Source organism: Oryza brachyantha, chromosome 3 (assembly GCF_000231095.2).
Source record: "Oryza brachyantha chromosome 3, ObraRS2, whole genome shotgun sequence".
Taxonomy (NCBI): domain Eukaryota; kingdom Viridiplantae; phylum Streptophyta; class Magnoliopsida; order Poales; family Poaceae; genus Oryza; species Oryza brachyantha.
Genome location: NC_023165.2, coordinates 13,521,099 through 13,535,167, shown reverse-complemented (window position 1 = coordinate 13,535,167; position 14,069 = coordinate 13,521,099). Strand labels below are relative to the sequence as shown.

Genomic DNA, 14,069 nt, shown 5'->3' with positions numbered 1-14,069 from the left:
TAGTCTTTCCTATTGATCCATTCCACGCTACTCGCCGTTTTCATTTAAATGATTGATTAGTTCAAAACTAAATTAACCATCATCATTTATTAAAATAGAGGGAGTATTTAGTTTATCATACATGAGCAGCAACTGCTGAAATAAATTGGGAGGATATAGCATCCACAAACAAGCTTAGGACACATGTTCAACGGTAGAGTCTACTGTGGGCTCTATCTTTAAGTCACGTCAGTAATAAGAGTTTTTTTTTATAATAATACGTACAAAGGTATAGTCATGTATGGTTTCTTCATTAATGTAATAAAATATTTTTTTATTAAGCTAGTTTTCTTTTTATATATTCTCATGCAAGAAAGTTTCCTTTAATAAATACTAAGTGTTGACTCTAAATTGTTGCGATGCCTGGCAACAGCTTTTCTCTCTTTCCTCCACGTCACCAAATTTATTTACGTGACGATGGACAGAGTCAGCTAATAGGTACCTTTGTACTTGTTGTCCTTATGAATTAAGGTAGATTTCATATCTACGATAGATTTAGAAATAGAAACAAAATGATTCGTCGGTATATAATAAATGTAATTATGAATGCGTATCATGGACTTGTGAAGCTTGAAATACTCAACCAAAAAGGAAAAATCCCAGATCCAAAGTTGTGTGTGCATCGGTCGAACTCACCGCCGAGGATGCCCCAATAAAAGTACGAGTGAAATTGTGTGCCCTTTCCTTCGTGGTGAAGGCCGTGTTTTTTTCCCCATTTTATTCTTTGTTTTTACCCGTGTAGTCGCGGTTTTGCTAAACTACCGAGGAATATATTTTCTTATAAACATTTTTTATATAAAAGTTATTATCTTATATTTTTATAGTAACCTTGTAATTGTTAATTCATCTTTTATACCATTAACTTGCTACTACCTCCGGTTACTAATATCTTTTGCCTAAGATTATTTATCCTAATGACAAATATTAATGATAAGGTAATCTTTAATCTTTCGTCACGATGGTTAAAAAGAACAAAGCTTAAACCCAGCCACCAATTCAGAATTCTGTGAAAGCAAGGGGCGTCCACGCGAAAAAGAGGCAGACAAAACATAACCTAATCCAATGCTGCTTATCGCTAATCCCGAGCGGTGACGCGGGCACACAAGCAAAACCAAAAGCGAAGACGGACGCACCCACTCCACCTCCTCCCGAAAGACGACGCCGGACGCCCCCCCGCCAGAGAAGCAGCAGCAGCAGAGGAAGAAGAAGCAGAAAAGCGGCAAAAAGGCGGAAGCAGCAAGGGCGGGCGGGCAGAGAGGGAGAGAGAATCGCGGTGGAGGGGAGGCTCCCGGTTTTGCTTCGCCTGCAAGGAAAAAACCCAACCTTTTTCTTCTTCAGCCCTGCCCTGGTGGTAAGAACCCGAGATCAATTCTTGGTCTGTTTCTCCCAGCAGAGATTTAGACGAGCGGTTCTTGATTTGCCCGGGACGGAGCCGGGCTTGCGTTCTTGGGGGATTAATTGGAAGGCTGGCTCCTTCTTGTGTGTTGTTGTTGTTTTTTTTTTTCTCTAGTGGGGTTTTGGGTTGAATTGCTGTCGCTTTCTTGGATCATCGACTCGGTCGTCGTCCACGGTGAAGACTGACTTTGGTATTAATTGTTTTTTATCGGTTTAGGTAGTTTTTCTTGTTTTTGATCCTTTTGAGTTGTTCACAAACCGGATTGTTCGATTTGATAATCATGTGACATGTAGCGATTAGCCACCGGTGAAGTCTGAATACAGATACCAATTGAGAAATCCTCTGCTTTTTATCAATTGTGAATACATACTAAATGTTCGTGTAGTTATCGCTTGGGCAGGCTTGCTGTATTCAGCCGATTCGCCTTCGTATCATGTGTCGATTAGGATTTAGTGGTGAGGTTCTGGTGTACCAGCACAGCTTTTGGCAAAAATTCCAGCACTCCATTGATAGCACTAGCTTTAAACACTTCATGGCATACAATGCTTGATGGTGCCTTCAGTTCTTGGTGGCCAAATTAACAAGTTGCCAGGACAAGAGCTTGACCTAGCTGGCTCAACCTCACTTAATCATGATGAGTTTCTTTTCTTTAAAAAAATGGAAGAAGAATAAAAGGTGGAAATTTTGTTGCTTTTGTTTTTGTTTTGGTAAATATGATTTGGCTATATTATGGATACTAGGGTTGGTGGTAGGGCTGCTGCTGAATAGGTGTAGCCATGAGAAAATGGGTTCATGTCCATCGGTGGCAATGATTAGTGCATTTATGAACAGGTCATTTCCCTTATGCGTCCGTCTCTATTTCATAATTGTGTCATGGAACAGATGCCTCAGTGATTTGTAAATATTGACTAATGCAATCTTTTGGTTTTCTTCATATTATATGGAAATAACAAAGGCTAATCCCTTATCATCGATAGGTGTGAAATATGATTATACTGGCAAAAGGATCTGCTTAATCTTATCTACGATAAGTTTTTAAGTTTTCTGAGAAGATCCATTCCCTGTCTTTTTGCAAACAAAAAAGTTTATTGGAGGAAATATTGTGATCAAATTAAGCTCATGGATAGGTGCAAAAGATATGATTATACCAGCGGATATTCTGCTTGATTTTTTTATATCAATGATTAGTTATTAAATTCTCTGAGCTGATCCCTTCCTTGTCTTTTTGAAAAAAATGTTTATAGGAGGAATATTGTGATCAAATTAAGCTTTGGGAGTGGAGTAGACTAATCCTGCTAAACAAATAGTGCAGGAGTAAATAAACAGTTTATTCTGCTACCATGGAAGTTCTTAATAGCAATGGTCATGGGATTGCAAGAATACAGAATGGTGAAGAGCCATCATCAGTTCCCGTTGAGAATCCAGATTCACCGTTGGAAACACGAAAAGGGTTACCCCACAATTTGACAGAAAACACAGAGGGCTCAAAGGCTCCTCAAGTTCATGCTGTACCCTCAGCTCAGGAATCTGATGATCCTTTGAAAGATAAGACAGACCTTCCTACTTCAACAAGTAAGGCTGAAGTCAACAATATATCTGAAAATGGTTCAACCAATGAGAATGCTATTCCAGATGAATTAAAACCAAAACAAGACAAGAGGGATCATGAAGAGAACATTGCTGCTACCACAAACATAAAGACCGAAACAGAGACAAGACCTGAAAGTCCGTATAGAGCTCTTGTTGACACTGCTGCACCGTTTGAATCAGTTAGAGAGGCTGTCACCAAGTTTGGAGGAATTGTTGATTGGAAAGCGTACAGATCTCAGACACTAGAGGTAATACTGATTTGTTTAAAACTGCACCATTGATTATGGTTAAAGATGCAACTTTGCGTAGTTCATATGCATTTACATGCTTTTTATGAGCAACAATAGAGGGCACAATATACTTCTGCTCACTGCTGTTCAATCAATAAGATGGTCAAATTTTTCTCATATAGACTACCGTTGTTAAGGAATTTGCTTTTTATGCAGAGACACAGGGTCATGCAACTTGAACTTGACAAGGCTCAACAAGAGATTCCACAATTCAAACAAGATTCAGAGGCAGCTGAGATGGCCAAGTTACAAGTGGTTGAGGAGCTAGAGAGAACTAGGAGACTTGTAGAGGAACTGAAACACAAGCTGGAGAGAGCAGAGATTGACATGGATCAGGCAAAGCAGGATTCTGAACTTGCACAGCTGAGAGCACAAGAAATGGAGCAGGGGATTGACGACGAGGCTAGTGTAATAGCCCAAACACAAATGACAGTTGCTAAAGAAAGACATCAAAAGGCTGTTGAGGAACTGAAGTTGGTGAAGGACGAGATGGAATCAACACATGAAAGGCATACCGTTTTAGCTAGTGAAAGGGACATAGCAGCCAAAAGAGCCGAGGAAGCTGTTTCTGCTGCAAAGGAGACTGAGAAGCGAGTTGAAGAACTCACTTTAGAACTTATCGCAATCAAAGAGTCTCTTGAGTCGGCCCATGCCGCGCACCACGAAGCAGAAGAACACAGGCTTGGGGCAGCTTTGGCAAAAGAGCAGGATTGCCTGTCTTGGGAGAAGGAACTGCAACAAGCACAAGAGGAGTTGCAGCAACTCAACATGCAACTTGTATCAAAAACTGATGTGCAGTCCAAACTTGATGAAAATATGCGCATGCTACAAAGCCTCGGTACTGAGCTGGCTGCCTATATGGGAAACAAACTGAATGAAGAAGCTGGAGTGGTTGAGGATGATGGTTCTGATGAGGCTAAAGAAATTAGTCGGTCAATCAAGCGAGCTCTTGCTTCAATAAGAAGGGAGCTTGAGGGGGTTAGAGGAAATATTGAAAAAGCAAAAGACGAAACCAACTTAATAAGAGCTATTGCAGAATCACTTAGGTCAGAGCTGGATAAGGAGAAAGCTTCACTTGTTACATTGCACCAGCAAGAGGGTATGGCATCCATCACAGTTTCTTCTCTTGAAGCTGATCTCAACAGGACAAAAGAAGACATAGAAATGGTGCACAAGAAGGAAGTAGAAACTCGCGAAAAAATGGTGGAGCTTCCAAAGATTCTGCAGCAAGCAGCTCAGGAGGCAGATGATGCCAAGGTTGCAGCTCATTCTGCACAAGAAGAACTGAGGAAGGCAAAAGAAGATGCCGAGCAAACCAAGGCTGCTGCTGCAACTGTGGAGACCAGGTTGCACGCCGTTCTGAAAGAGATAGAGGCCTCTAAAGCATCTGAGAAGCTAGCACTTGTGGCAGCTCAAGCATTGCAAGAGAGCGAGGAGACAAGTAGTGTTGAAGATTCTCCTAGAACCATTACACTTCCCATAAGTGAATACCATTCTCTAAGCAAGAGGGTCTATGAAGCTGAAGAGCTTGCAAACGAGAGGGTTGTCGTGGCATTGACGCAAATAGAGTTGGCAAAAGAGTCTGAAACAAGGACCCTGGAAAGAGTTCATGAAGCAGCCAAAGAGATGCACCAGAAGAAGGATGCTCTTGAAATCGCATTGGAGAGGGCCGAAAGGGCAAAGGAGGGAAAGCTTGGTGCTGAGCAGGAACTGAGGAAATGGAGAGCAGAGCTTGAGCAGCGCCGGAAAGCTGCAAAACATGTAGCTAATCCTTGGAGTGCTTCACCTGTGAGACTACCTGAACAGAAGGTTTCTTACCAGGAAGATGATGAACCAAAATCACCAATGTCAAACAATAGCATGGATGACTTTGTTACAGTAACAGATCAGAAGTCAAGGAAAAAGAAAACACTCTTCCCACAAATGTCCAACCTTTTGTCTAGAAAGGCACAGACGTAGACATGTAAGATTAGTCCTGTACAGGCATATCTTACTATACACTGTATAGTTCAAAACTGTAAATGGTTTGTTCAGTATATAAGTTTATTTTCCATAACCCTGTCATTTGGTGTGGATACCTGAGGGTATACTGTATGCTTTTGTATTATAATTTTGGAGATTCTTTTATACTATAGTTCTTCCGTTCCAAAACCTGGAGGCAATATGTTTGTCTATTTCTGATGTTAATCATGAAGATAAGGATTTTCGGCAACAAAAATTGTCAGCTATGAGAAAAACAGTGAAGTTTGATGAGTTTGAATATGTGATTCAAGTCATTCAATCAGACCAGCAGAATGCCTCTTTATGCATTTGTCCCCTTCGCCATACACTATGTTTGCTCAAGTTTGATTGTGGTTCTTTGTGGATTAGATAAGGTGAATAGACAAGTGTGGGGGTTTCTCTTTTTGATAAAAAGAAGTATAGGTTTCTGCCTGACTGCCTCTGCACCAAGATTTACGGCCGATCTTTTCGCTTTTGCATATCTATAAGCTAAATTTTGAACTTCTAACATTAACCTTAAATTTAAAGTAGGCTTTAGGTTTTTTTTCATTATATTTTATTTTTAGTCTTGGCTTTTAGATTTCTAAGAACACGTATATACAAGTTTTATTCATTAATTATTTTTATTTGTAAATATGTTGTTTTATTCGTAGCTCGGGCGCACAGCATAATACTAATGATACCAAAGTGCAAAAGAACACGCAATAATGTGATGCATGCTAAGCAGATCAAGGTAGAAGCACAGCATCGGCTCAGGGGAGCATTTCTGCAAGTTCATCCATCACTATGGGAGAGAATAAAAGAGAGGAACATTCTTGGTTACATCCTTTGCCTGGAGCAGCAGGGAATGGATTATCCCTATAAAAGGAAAACAAATACCAACAGAGTTAAATTGGCCACAGTTTCAGTACATCAGATTATATTACTCAGAAAAGAGTGAAGTACTCCACTCGTTCCATATTATAATATTTTTTTGGCTTTAGATTTATTTATAGATCAACAAATATGTTTTATATATGTATCTAAATTCATTAGCATCATATGATTCTAGGGAGGCTTAAAACATCTTATAATATGAAACAGAAGCGATACTTGCTTAGAAGCCAAGGTGTCTTATCTGAAACCAGGTAAAAAAGAACTTTTTACTCAATCCTCATGAGCATTGTAAAAAATAAAAACCTATCTGCTGCATCATAAATTCTTTTGTTCAGTACCCCTTTTTTGACAGTCAAGAAAGAATTTGCATATTTGAGCGTATGTGTTTTGGAACTATAGGCACAGAGGCTGGAAAGCAATAATTGCAATGCGTTAACAATTTTGTCAGGCACAATATCACGGCCAAAGGAGACAAATCTATGAAGTAAATACATTGCCATTATGTTACACACAACTTTGTATAACACTCGTATCGAAGAGATGGATCGTGATATATACTTGTCATTTCATTTTCCCCATTCCTAAGGATAATATCAACCGTTGCTGTATGGTGCCTAGTATTCGTTGCATACCCTGCTTCTTTAACATTGCTCATATTTGATCCTATCTAGTGTAGCTGTATCCAAGGTTCCCTTACCGCGCAAGCCACCAAAACCGCGGTACCGCGCTTCCGCGGATCCCGGACGGTAATCGCAAAAACCACAAAAACGTGATGAATTTGAATCCAAAACATTTGAATTTAAACTCGTGCGGTTTGCCGCGGTTACCGCGCGGTAAGCCGCGAAAACCGCGGTAACTACTTGCTGTAACAACACATGAGAACAGCGGTTACCGCGGCTTACCGCGCAGTTTTTATAGCCAAAACCGCGGTTACCGCGAGGAGACCGCGGATGTGATGTCAAATGCAAAAAAACTTTAAAAAATCTAAAAAAATACATGAAAAATAGGAAAATATTTTGTGACTATATTTATGACAATAGGACATGTTATAGGAAAAACAAGAAAATTTCACATGACATTTTCTAAATTTTTGATATTGCAACATACAAACATACACCGGCATATCACACTTCACCAAATAATTCACTCCAATAACAAGTAACGACAACTTCATTTTGATTACTGCGTCACAACTACACCTATTGCTCATTATTACAAATAAAACTATTACGTATGTACTAAGATACACGTATAATTTTTCTCTATATATATTTTTCATATATCCATCGTTGTATATTTGTATTTCAACATTATGTACCCAAGTGTCTAGTGTAAATTAATAATGACTCAACATAATATATTCATATATTCTTGACCATCTTCCTATAAAATATTACTTGCAATAGGCTATTTTTTAATTTTGTTTTCCGAAATACTCGTTTATGATTTTTAATTACGCCGGGAATATATTTTTTCATTAATTTCTTTGACAAAACTACACTATATATCAACATATACAACATATATTTTTTCATTAAATTTCCTCAAATTTTTTAAATTCTCCTCAAATTTAAACTCGGTTACCGCGGCTTACCGAAGCCGTGCCTCGGCGGAGGGCGCGTTTTACCGCGGCGGTAACCGTGGTAGCGCGAACCCTGGCTGTATCTTAAAAAAATGCACATAAACAAAAATAAAAATTATATATAGTTTTTTTCTTGATACAGAGAACTAAAGTGATTCACAAAATAAAGTCGTGTAACTTAACTACAGTAAAATAGCGTGCCAAAGACTCGGAGCAAATGAACCGCCACTCTTATCTTCAGAATTAATGTGTGATCCCAGCTCTACTGACACTAGATGAGAAGCTACCATAAATAAAATCTCATCAGAAAGGGAGTATTTTTTTATAGCTATTTTAGTGAAATCCTACCAGTTTTTGCCGCATCATACAACCATTCCAATTTAATATGGACAAGTCAAGCAATAAACTGAAGTGTCCAGTAAGTTCTGAGTACATATATCTATAAAAAAAGAAATCAGAAATAGAACTCAGCATATGATATCATACAAGATTGTGCTGGTGGCTAACACTCCCATTCTCATTGAAACAAAAAAAAAAAAAAGCACTTTGTACTGAAGACTAATACTGTTCACTTTAGACTACTGAATTATAAAACTAGGACTACACATGGCATAGCAGATAAAAATGAGATGAGGCGTGTGACTTGATCAGCTCGGAAGGTAAGATATAGAGAATACTCTTAAGTTGATAACATATGCAGCTCTTTATGCAAGCATAAGAATCAAATGACTCAACTGCCAGCCTGCCAGGTGACTTTAATTTCACTCCAGGTCAGGAAAATACCATACCATTATCCCTCAGAGGCTCAGATGATTCAGACAAACAAACGGATCAACTATGTGCAATGCAAACACATATGGAGGAGTTTCTCAAGATAGACAGGAATATAGATAACCAGAAGTAAAGGCTTTTTTCTCTCTTGATACATGAACTAAAACAGTATAAAAGGCGCCATTGCAACCTCCAATCTACACTCCATGGTGTTACCAGTTATAACTCTAAAAATACCATCTATGAAACACAGAGCGATTATCAATCTTCCTCCTATGCTGAATTCAAGAAGTGGCTCATGAAGTTTGATATCAACAATGATGGTCGGATAAGTGGAGCCGAGCTCCGTGAGGCCATCAAAGGCTTTGGGTGCAGTGCTTGGTGGAAGAGTATTGTGGCTCTTCATCAAGCTGACAAGGATAGAAATGGCTACATAGATGAATTAGAGATCGAGAATCTTGTTACCTTTGCCCAGAAAGTGCTGGGCATCAAAGTCACCACCTGGTAATTTCATAGCCTCATTATTGTACTACTGAAATACAGAGTCACTGCCTTTATATTGTACCTTCAACTTGGCAGGCATTGACATCTGGATAATGTGCAAAAGTAGGAAAATGTGTGCTTACAGTTACCAGTGTTTCTGTGCTAGTATTTCACTTTGACAATTACAATGAAGAGAAGGTGAAACTAAATCCCTTCATCCCTATTGTTCAATGTAATTTGTATCGTCTATCCACATGACAGTTGCTTCTTTATTTTCTGTTTGAGAATGCCCATACCCCAGAGAAGTTCGATTATATTTTGTTCACCACATTTAGGCTATATGCAGGGATATTGGAAAATCTTCCTCTTCTTTTTCCAGGAATTTTTAAGAATATGCAGGAGAACTGAATGCTGTTCATTAATGAGGCAGGCAAATGTACAACATGACCGGTACAAACTTTAGAATTATATTATAATTCAACGATAATAATTGAACTACAAAAGGGAAGGCAAAACTTCCATAAAAAGGAATAAATATGTGTTAGAAACCTTGAATACAGTGATAAAACTATAGCATTGTGGTATTAATACAGTAGGTGTGTTAGTTGCAGGCCTCATGGCTATACACAGGGCAAAGAACTGGATGTACAATTCCATTTAGAAGAGGGAAAGAAAAAAAAATTGTCGGATTGAAAGAACCAACAAGGGAGGAAACACAACATGGCTCATGAGAGAGGCAAAACACGAATAGTCGTATGGTCACTTACCACACGGTATGACCTGTAAAAAATTATGATTGAACTATAAGGAATTTGTGAGTGGTATTGCCAAATGAAGCAAGACCAAGCTTATGTGGGCTGGCATCCAATCCATGTATGAGGCAGAACACCTTAAGGCCACTGATTCATTTGAATGTAGGGATTTGTTGCTGTTTCTTCAAATAAACTGACCGTGTCTCCTAAAAAAATATTTCTGGTGCTTCAAATAATTGGCACCACATATCTTATCATCCTTACCAACGACCATTTTGATCTTTCAATATGAGAAGTTAGTGGTGAAAATTCTTGAATCTGTCTACCAATCATTGGTGATGGCAATAGATCATCATGGAGAGTCTGGTTCATTTGGTAGAGGTGTTGTTAGTGTCTTAGTGATATTAGCATGTATTCACTGAAGTATCAAAGACCATTGGAGGTTACTTGAGCACAGGTTGGACCGCCGATTGAGAATCTGTAAATCAAAAATGAAAAAGGATTCAATAATTATTGTCCTAGTGTAAAGAGTTAAAATATCTAGATGAAGACATTCATACTTGTCAAATGTTGCTTCCCTTCCATAGCCTCCTTTTTCAATTGGCAAGATGAACAAAGAAAAGGGCCACCCCAAGGATCAACTCTGGAATGCCTTGGAACGTTACCATGAACAGAGATGCCCTCACCAGGTTTCATCTCCAATTGGCAGACTGCACAATCGTGCAGCTTGAACATATTTCCTGCCGGATAATTTATCTTTAACCTGTGAACAAGTTAAAAGAATTTAGTCTGCATTTGATGAAATTATATGCATATTTACATTCATTGGAAAGTCTTTGGGTCAAAATTTCGGACAAAAATATAGCCAAATTTGGGCAAGACTGGTGAACTGTTTTAAGGAAGAGAGGAGACCTCTTCACTATTGAAAGTAAATTGACAAATCAGCATAATGGCAGGTGAAAGTGTTGTCTAAGAAACATGCATGAATCATAACATAGTAGTATATGTATCCAATGAAATGCAAACCTTTGAGCAAGCATTGCAGAGCCCTCCTCATATATTTCCTCCACGACATCAGGTTCTAGACAACCCCTGTCCATCTGATCTTCAGCCAATTCATCAGATGGCCTCCTATGGAACAAAGCTTTGATGACTCCTTTCCCATGCTTCTTTAATGGAGGGCTCAACTTTTCTGGAGGTAATATGTCAATAACGATGCAAGTAGTATCATCTCGTAGTCCTTTTGAACTCACAGATTCCTATATAAGAAAATCATGACCCATAAGCATAGCTTAAACATGCATTATCAGGAATCCAGCATATCACATCTGAAGTGTAAATAGATTTCAATACTTTAACAATTCGACTAGCAGCAGCTTCAGCTGGTAGTCCCCTGGTATAGTTCAGAGCTTCCTGAAAGCGCAGTGCATCCCAGACACCATCGCTAGCAATGACAAGCCTTCCTCCAGCATTAGACAACTGCAGTAAGTTCTGATGGATAAGTCCCATATCTATTATGACGAAGAGGTACACTGATTTACAAAATTAGACTGAGATAATGAAGCTCTTAATTACTGGTATCAGCTATTACCTAACTATAACATGGTATAATCTCTCCCACAACTGCACTGGCATAGGAGGAGTATAGAATGGCATACCTTTACTTGCTTCACATGTGGGACAGGAACTATAAACTCTCCAACGTCGATGTCGCCAATTGACCTTGATAGACACAATCCACCTGGCCAGCATCTGAGTGGACCAATCTGAAAAGTTTGCAGAGGAAAACAATGTGAATTCAAAACTATCCTTGAAGTTATCATGTTTTTACTTGCATAAATATAGCAAAACATACTGAAGGGAAAAAAAGAGGAAAAACACTGAATGGCCTAGCAGATGATTGTTCATTAAGGCCGCACTCTTTCCCTACATTAACTAAATTAGATTCTCTCGTTTTCCACGTACACGCTTCCTAAACTGCTAAAGTATATCTTTTTGCAAAAAGTTTTTACAGGAAAGTTGTTCTTAAAATCATATTAATCCATTTTCATTTTTTATAGCTAATAATTAATTAATCATACAGTAATCTACTGCTACATTTTCCGCGCGGTTACCGAACGCAGCCTAAGTATCTCATAAACACCACAAAAAACACTAACATACCCCAGCCCCTCCGGCAATATTTATTCTCCCAACGTCACCTCCACTTGCTGTTATACGCTCTACCCTGCAATCACATAATTAGGTTAATAACAAATCTGAGGATATTATAGGCATAAAACTAGGCATGGTCGTATGACTTACTCCTCCTCGTTGGAATCCAGACGATGATCAGCTGACAAAAAATATACTGTACCTTCAGCAGATTCTAGGATACACCGGGAATCACCAACTGATGCTACTGTAACAACCCATCCATCTATTATAACAAAAGTCACAGTAGTCCCTGAGCGTGCAGCTGAAAACAAGGTAAACAATCAATTTACACTGCAGTGCACGTGTATAACAATACTGATGATATGTACATAAATCAGAAAGATATTTGTCCAAAAAGGGGAGCATATGAACAAACAAAGAAAACTACAAGCCTCTAATTACATGCACAAGTACCTCTTGTTTGGAACTCTTTATCTGTCTTAACAAAACCTGCAACTAGTGCCCTTGGCAATGCGGTTGTCCACTCCTCGCTTGTTAGATTTGGAGGAATAGCAGCCAGCACATTGTTTAAGAGATTTTCCCTGGTGTATATGGCAGCCGCAGATCCATTGTGACCATCGAAAATCTGAAGAGAAGAAGACAATAGATGATTTAAGTAAGATCAGAAGCTACATTAGTTGACATAATGCAAGTCTTAAAATGGAAACAAAACAGTGACCCTCATAGTTCAGTACTGCATCACATAGTATTAGTGAGACTCATAGTTCTGCGCTATCACATGTAAATTTACCATTTGCATTGCAATAATGTTAAGTTGATAGACAAAATTCAGTAGGAATAGACAAGCCTGAAAGATCTATGCACAGTAAAACTCCCTTTGAATATTCCTGAACCACTGGTCTTCTGACCACCGAAATAATGGACACAAAAACAATTAAGCAAGTAAAATATTAGCTGACATATGTCCCCCATGTGACTTGATGCAAACACACCGCAAAATCAGGCTGACATATCAATCATGCTACTCTATGCAAGAGACAAACAACAAACTGACGCACCATGTTAGGCACAGAGATTAACGATGGAAAAAAAAAACAAAGATTTTGTTTCTCGCCAAAAAAAAAAAAACTTCACAGAAGAAAATGGCGACAACTATCCTAGTTAGGCATTATGAATGCTGACTCCCAACAGAATTTTTCAGTTTATCCATCTAAAATCAATGACATTATCGCAACAAATACACATTTTAGCAACGAACTGGAAGGGAGCAATATGCCAACCAGGTCAATGCTATTGGAGACAGGAGCGAAACACGAGCACACAGCCATTGAGGCATTACCGCAAACACCGAGATGGTGTCGTCGTCGCCGCTGGCGCCGGCGGCGGCGCCTGTACCCTCAGCGTCACCCTCGGCTGGAGCTGGACGGCGGTGGCACCTGGGCACGACGAACGTGAAGTCCTCCCCTTTCTTGCTCTTGTTCGCCTCGCCGAACAGGATGTCCGGCTTCTCCACCTTCTGGTTGCACAGCTCCCGCTTCAGGAGCACGGCCAGGGGCACCCCGGACCCATCCACCTCTCCCTGCACCTCCATGGATCAAGCTCTCTCTCTCTCTCTCTCTCTCCCAATCGCAGAGAAACCACGCGGACACGGATCCGACACAGGGGGCAAGAAATGCAACAAAAATTTAAAAACAGGACGCTACGAAATCCGAAAGAAGTCCCCTTCCCCCAGAATCCCCACCCAAATCCGCGCCACAAGAACGGCGAACCTCCGCTTAACGCAGCATGGATCCCAGAAATCCAAGAAACGGCACGGGCATCCACCGGACGCCGGGATCCGGGGACCGGGGATCGATCTTTGCTCCAATCCAAGAAATCGCAGAGCCCGGCGCAAGAAAAAGGCCGCGACTTTATCTCCCTCGGGCGGGGCGGGGCGGGGCGGCACGGAGTGGTGGGCGGCAGCGAATGCGATCGACGGGGAGGGAGGAGGAGATTTGAGGATTGGAAATCGGGAAGGGATTAGCTGGAGAGGGAGGGAGGGAGGAATTAGTTAAAGCCGTTATTGGAAGCTTAACGTGCGCGCCAGGAAGGAAGAAGAAGCAGCAGGCAGGATTGAGCTGTCAGATAGTATA

General features: G+C 40.0%; 2 protein-coding genes across 3 annotated transcripts; one reads left to right on the top strand and one right to left on the bottom strand.

Moving 5' to 3' along the window:
- Positions 1 to 1,132: 1,132 nt before the first annotated feature.
- LOC102712974 (protein WEAK CHLOROPLAST MOVEMENT UNDER BLUE LIGHT 1-like) lies at positions 1,133 to 5,371 on the top strand. Of its 2 annotated transcripts, none has more exons than XM_015835644.2 (3): positions 1,133 to 1,390; positions 2,743 to 3,273; positions 3,472 to 5,371. In XM_015835644.2, the coding sequence occupies exons 2-3, from the start codon at positions 2,776 to 2,778 to the stop codon at positions 5,272 to 5,274; spliced, it is 2,301 nt and encodes a 766-aa protein (XP_015691130.1). In that variant the 5' UTR covers positions 1,133 to 1,390; positions 2,743 to 2,775; the 3' UTR covers positions 5,275 to 5,371. The 2 variants fall into 2 exon arrangements, with proteins under 2 accessions (XP_015691130.1, XP_006650165.1); XM_006650102.3 differs by having other exon boundaries at positions 2,680 to 3,273.
- Positions 5,372 to 9,432: 4,061 nt separating this feature from the next.
- LOC102705994 (probable protein phosphatase 2C 12) lies at positions 9,433 to 13,981 on the bottom strand. Its single transcript, XM_006651407.3, has 9 exons — positions 13,277 to 13,981; positions 12,391 to 12,562; positions 12,085 to 12,238; positions 11,944 to 12,007; positions 11,439 to 11,546; positions 11,134 to 11,259; positions 10,807 to 11,039; positions 10,341 to 10,543; positions 9,433 to 10,258 (listed from the first exon to the last, which is right to left on the bottom strand). Exons 1-9 carry the CDS (start codon positions 13,526 to 13,528, stop codon positions 10,224 to 10,226), a joined length of 1,347 nt encoding a protein of 448 aa, XP_006651470.1. The 5' UTR covers positions 13,529 to 13,981; the 3' UTR covers positions 9,433 to 10,223.
- Between the last annotated feature and the right edge of the window lie 88 nt (positions 13,982 to 14,069).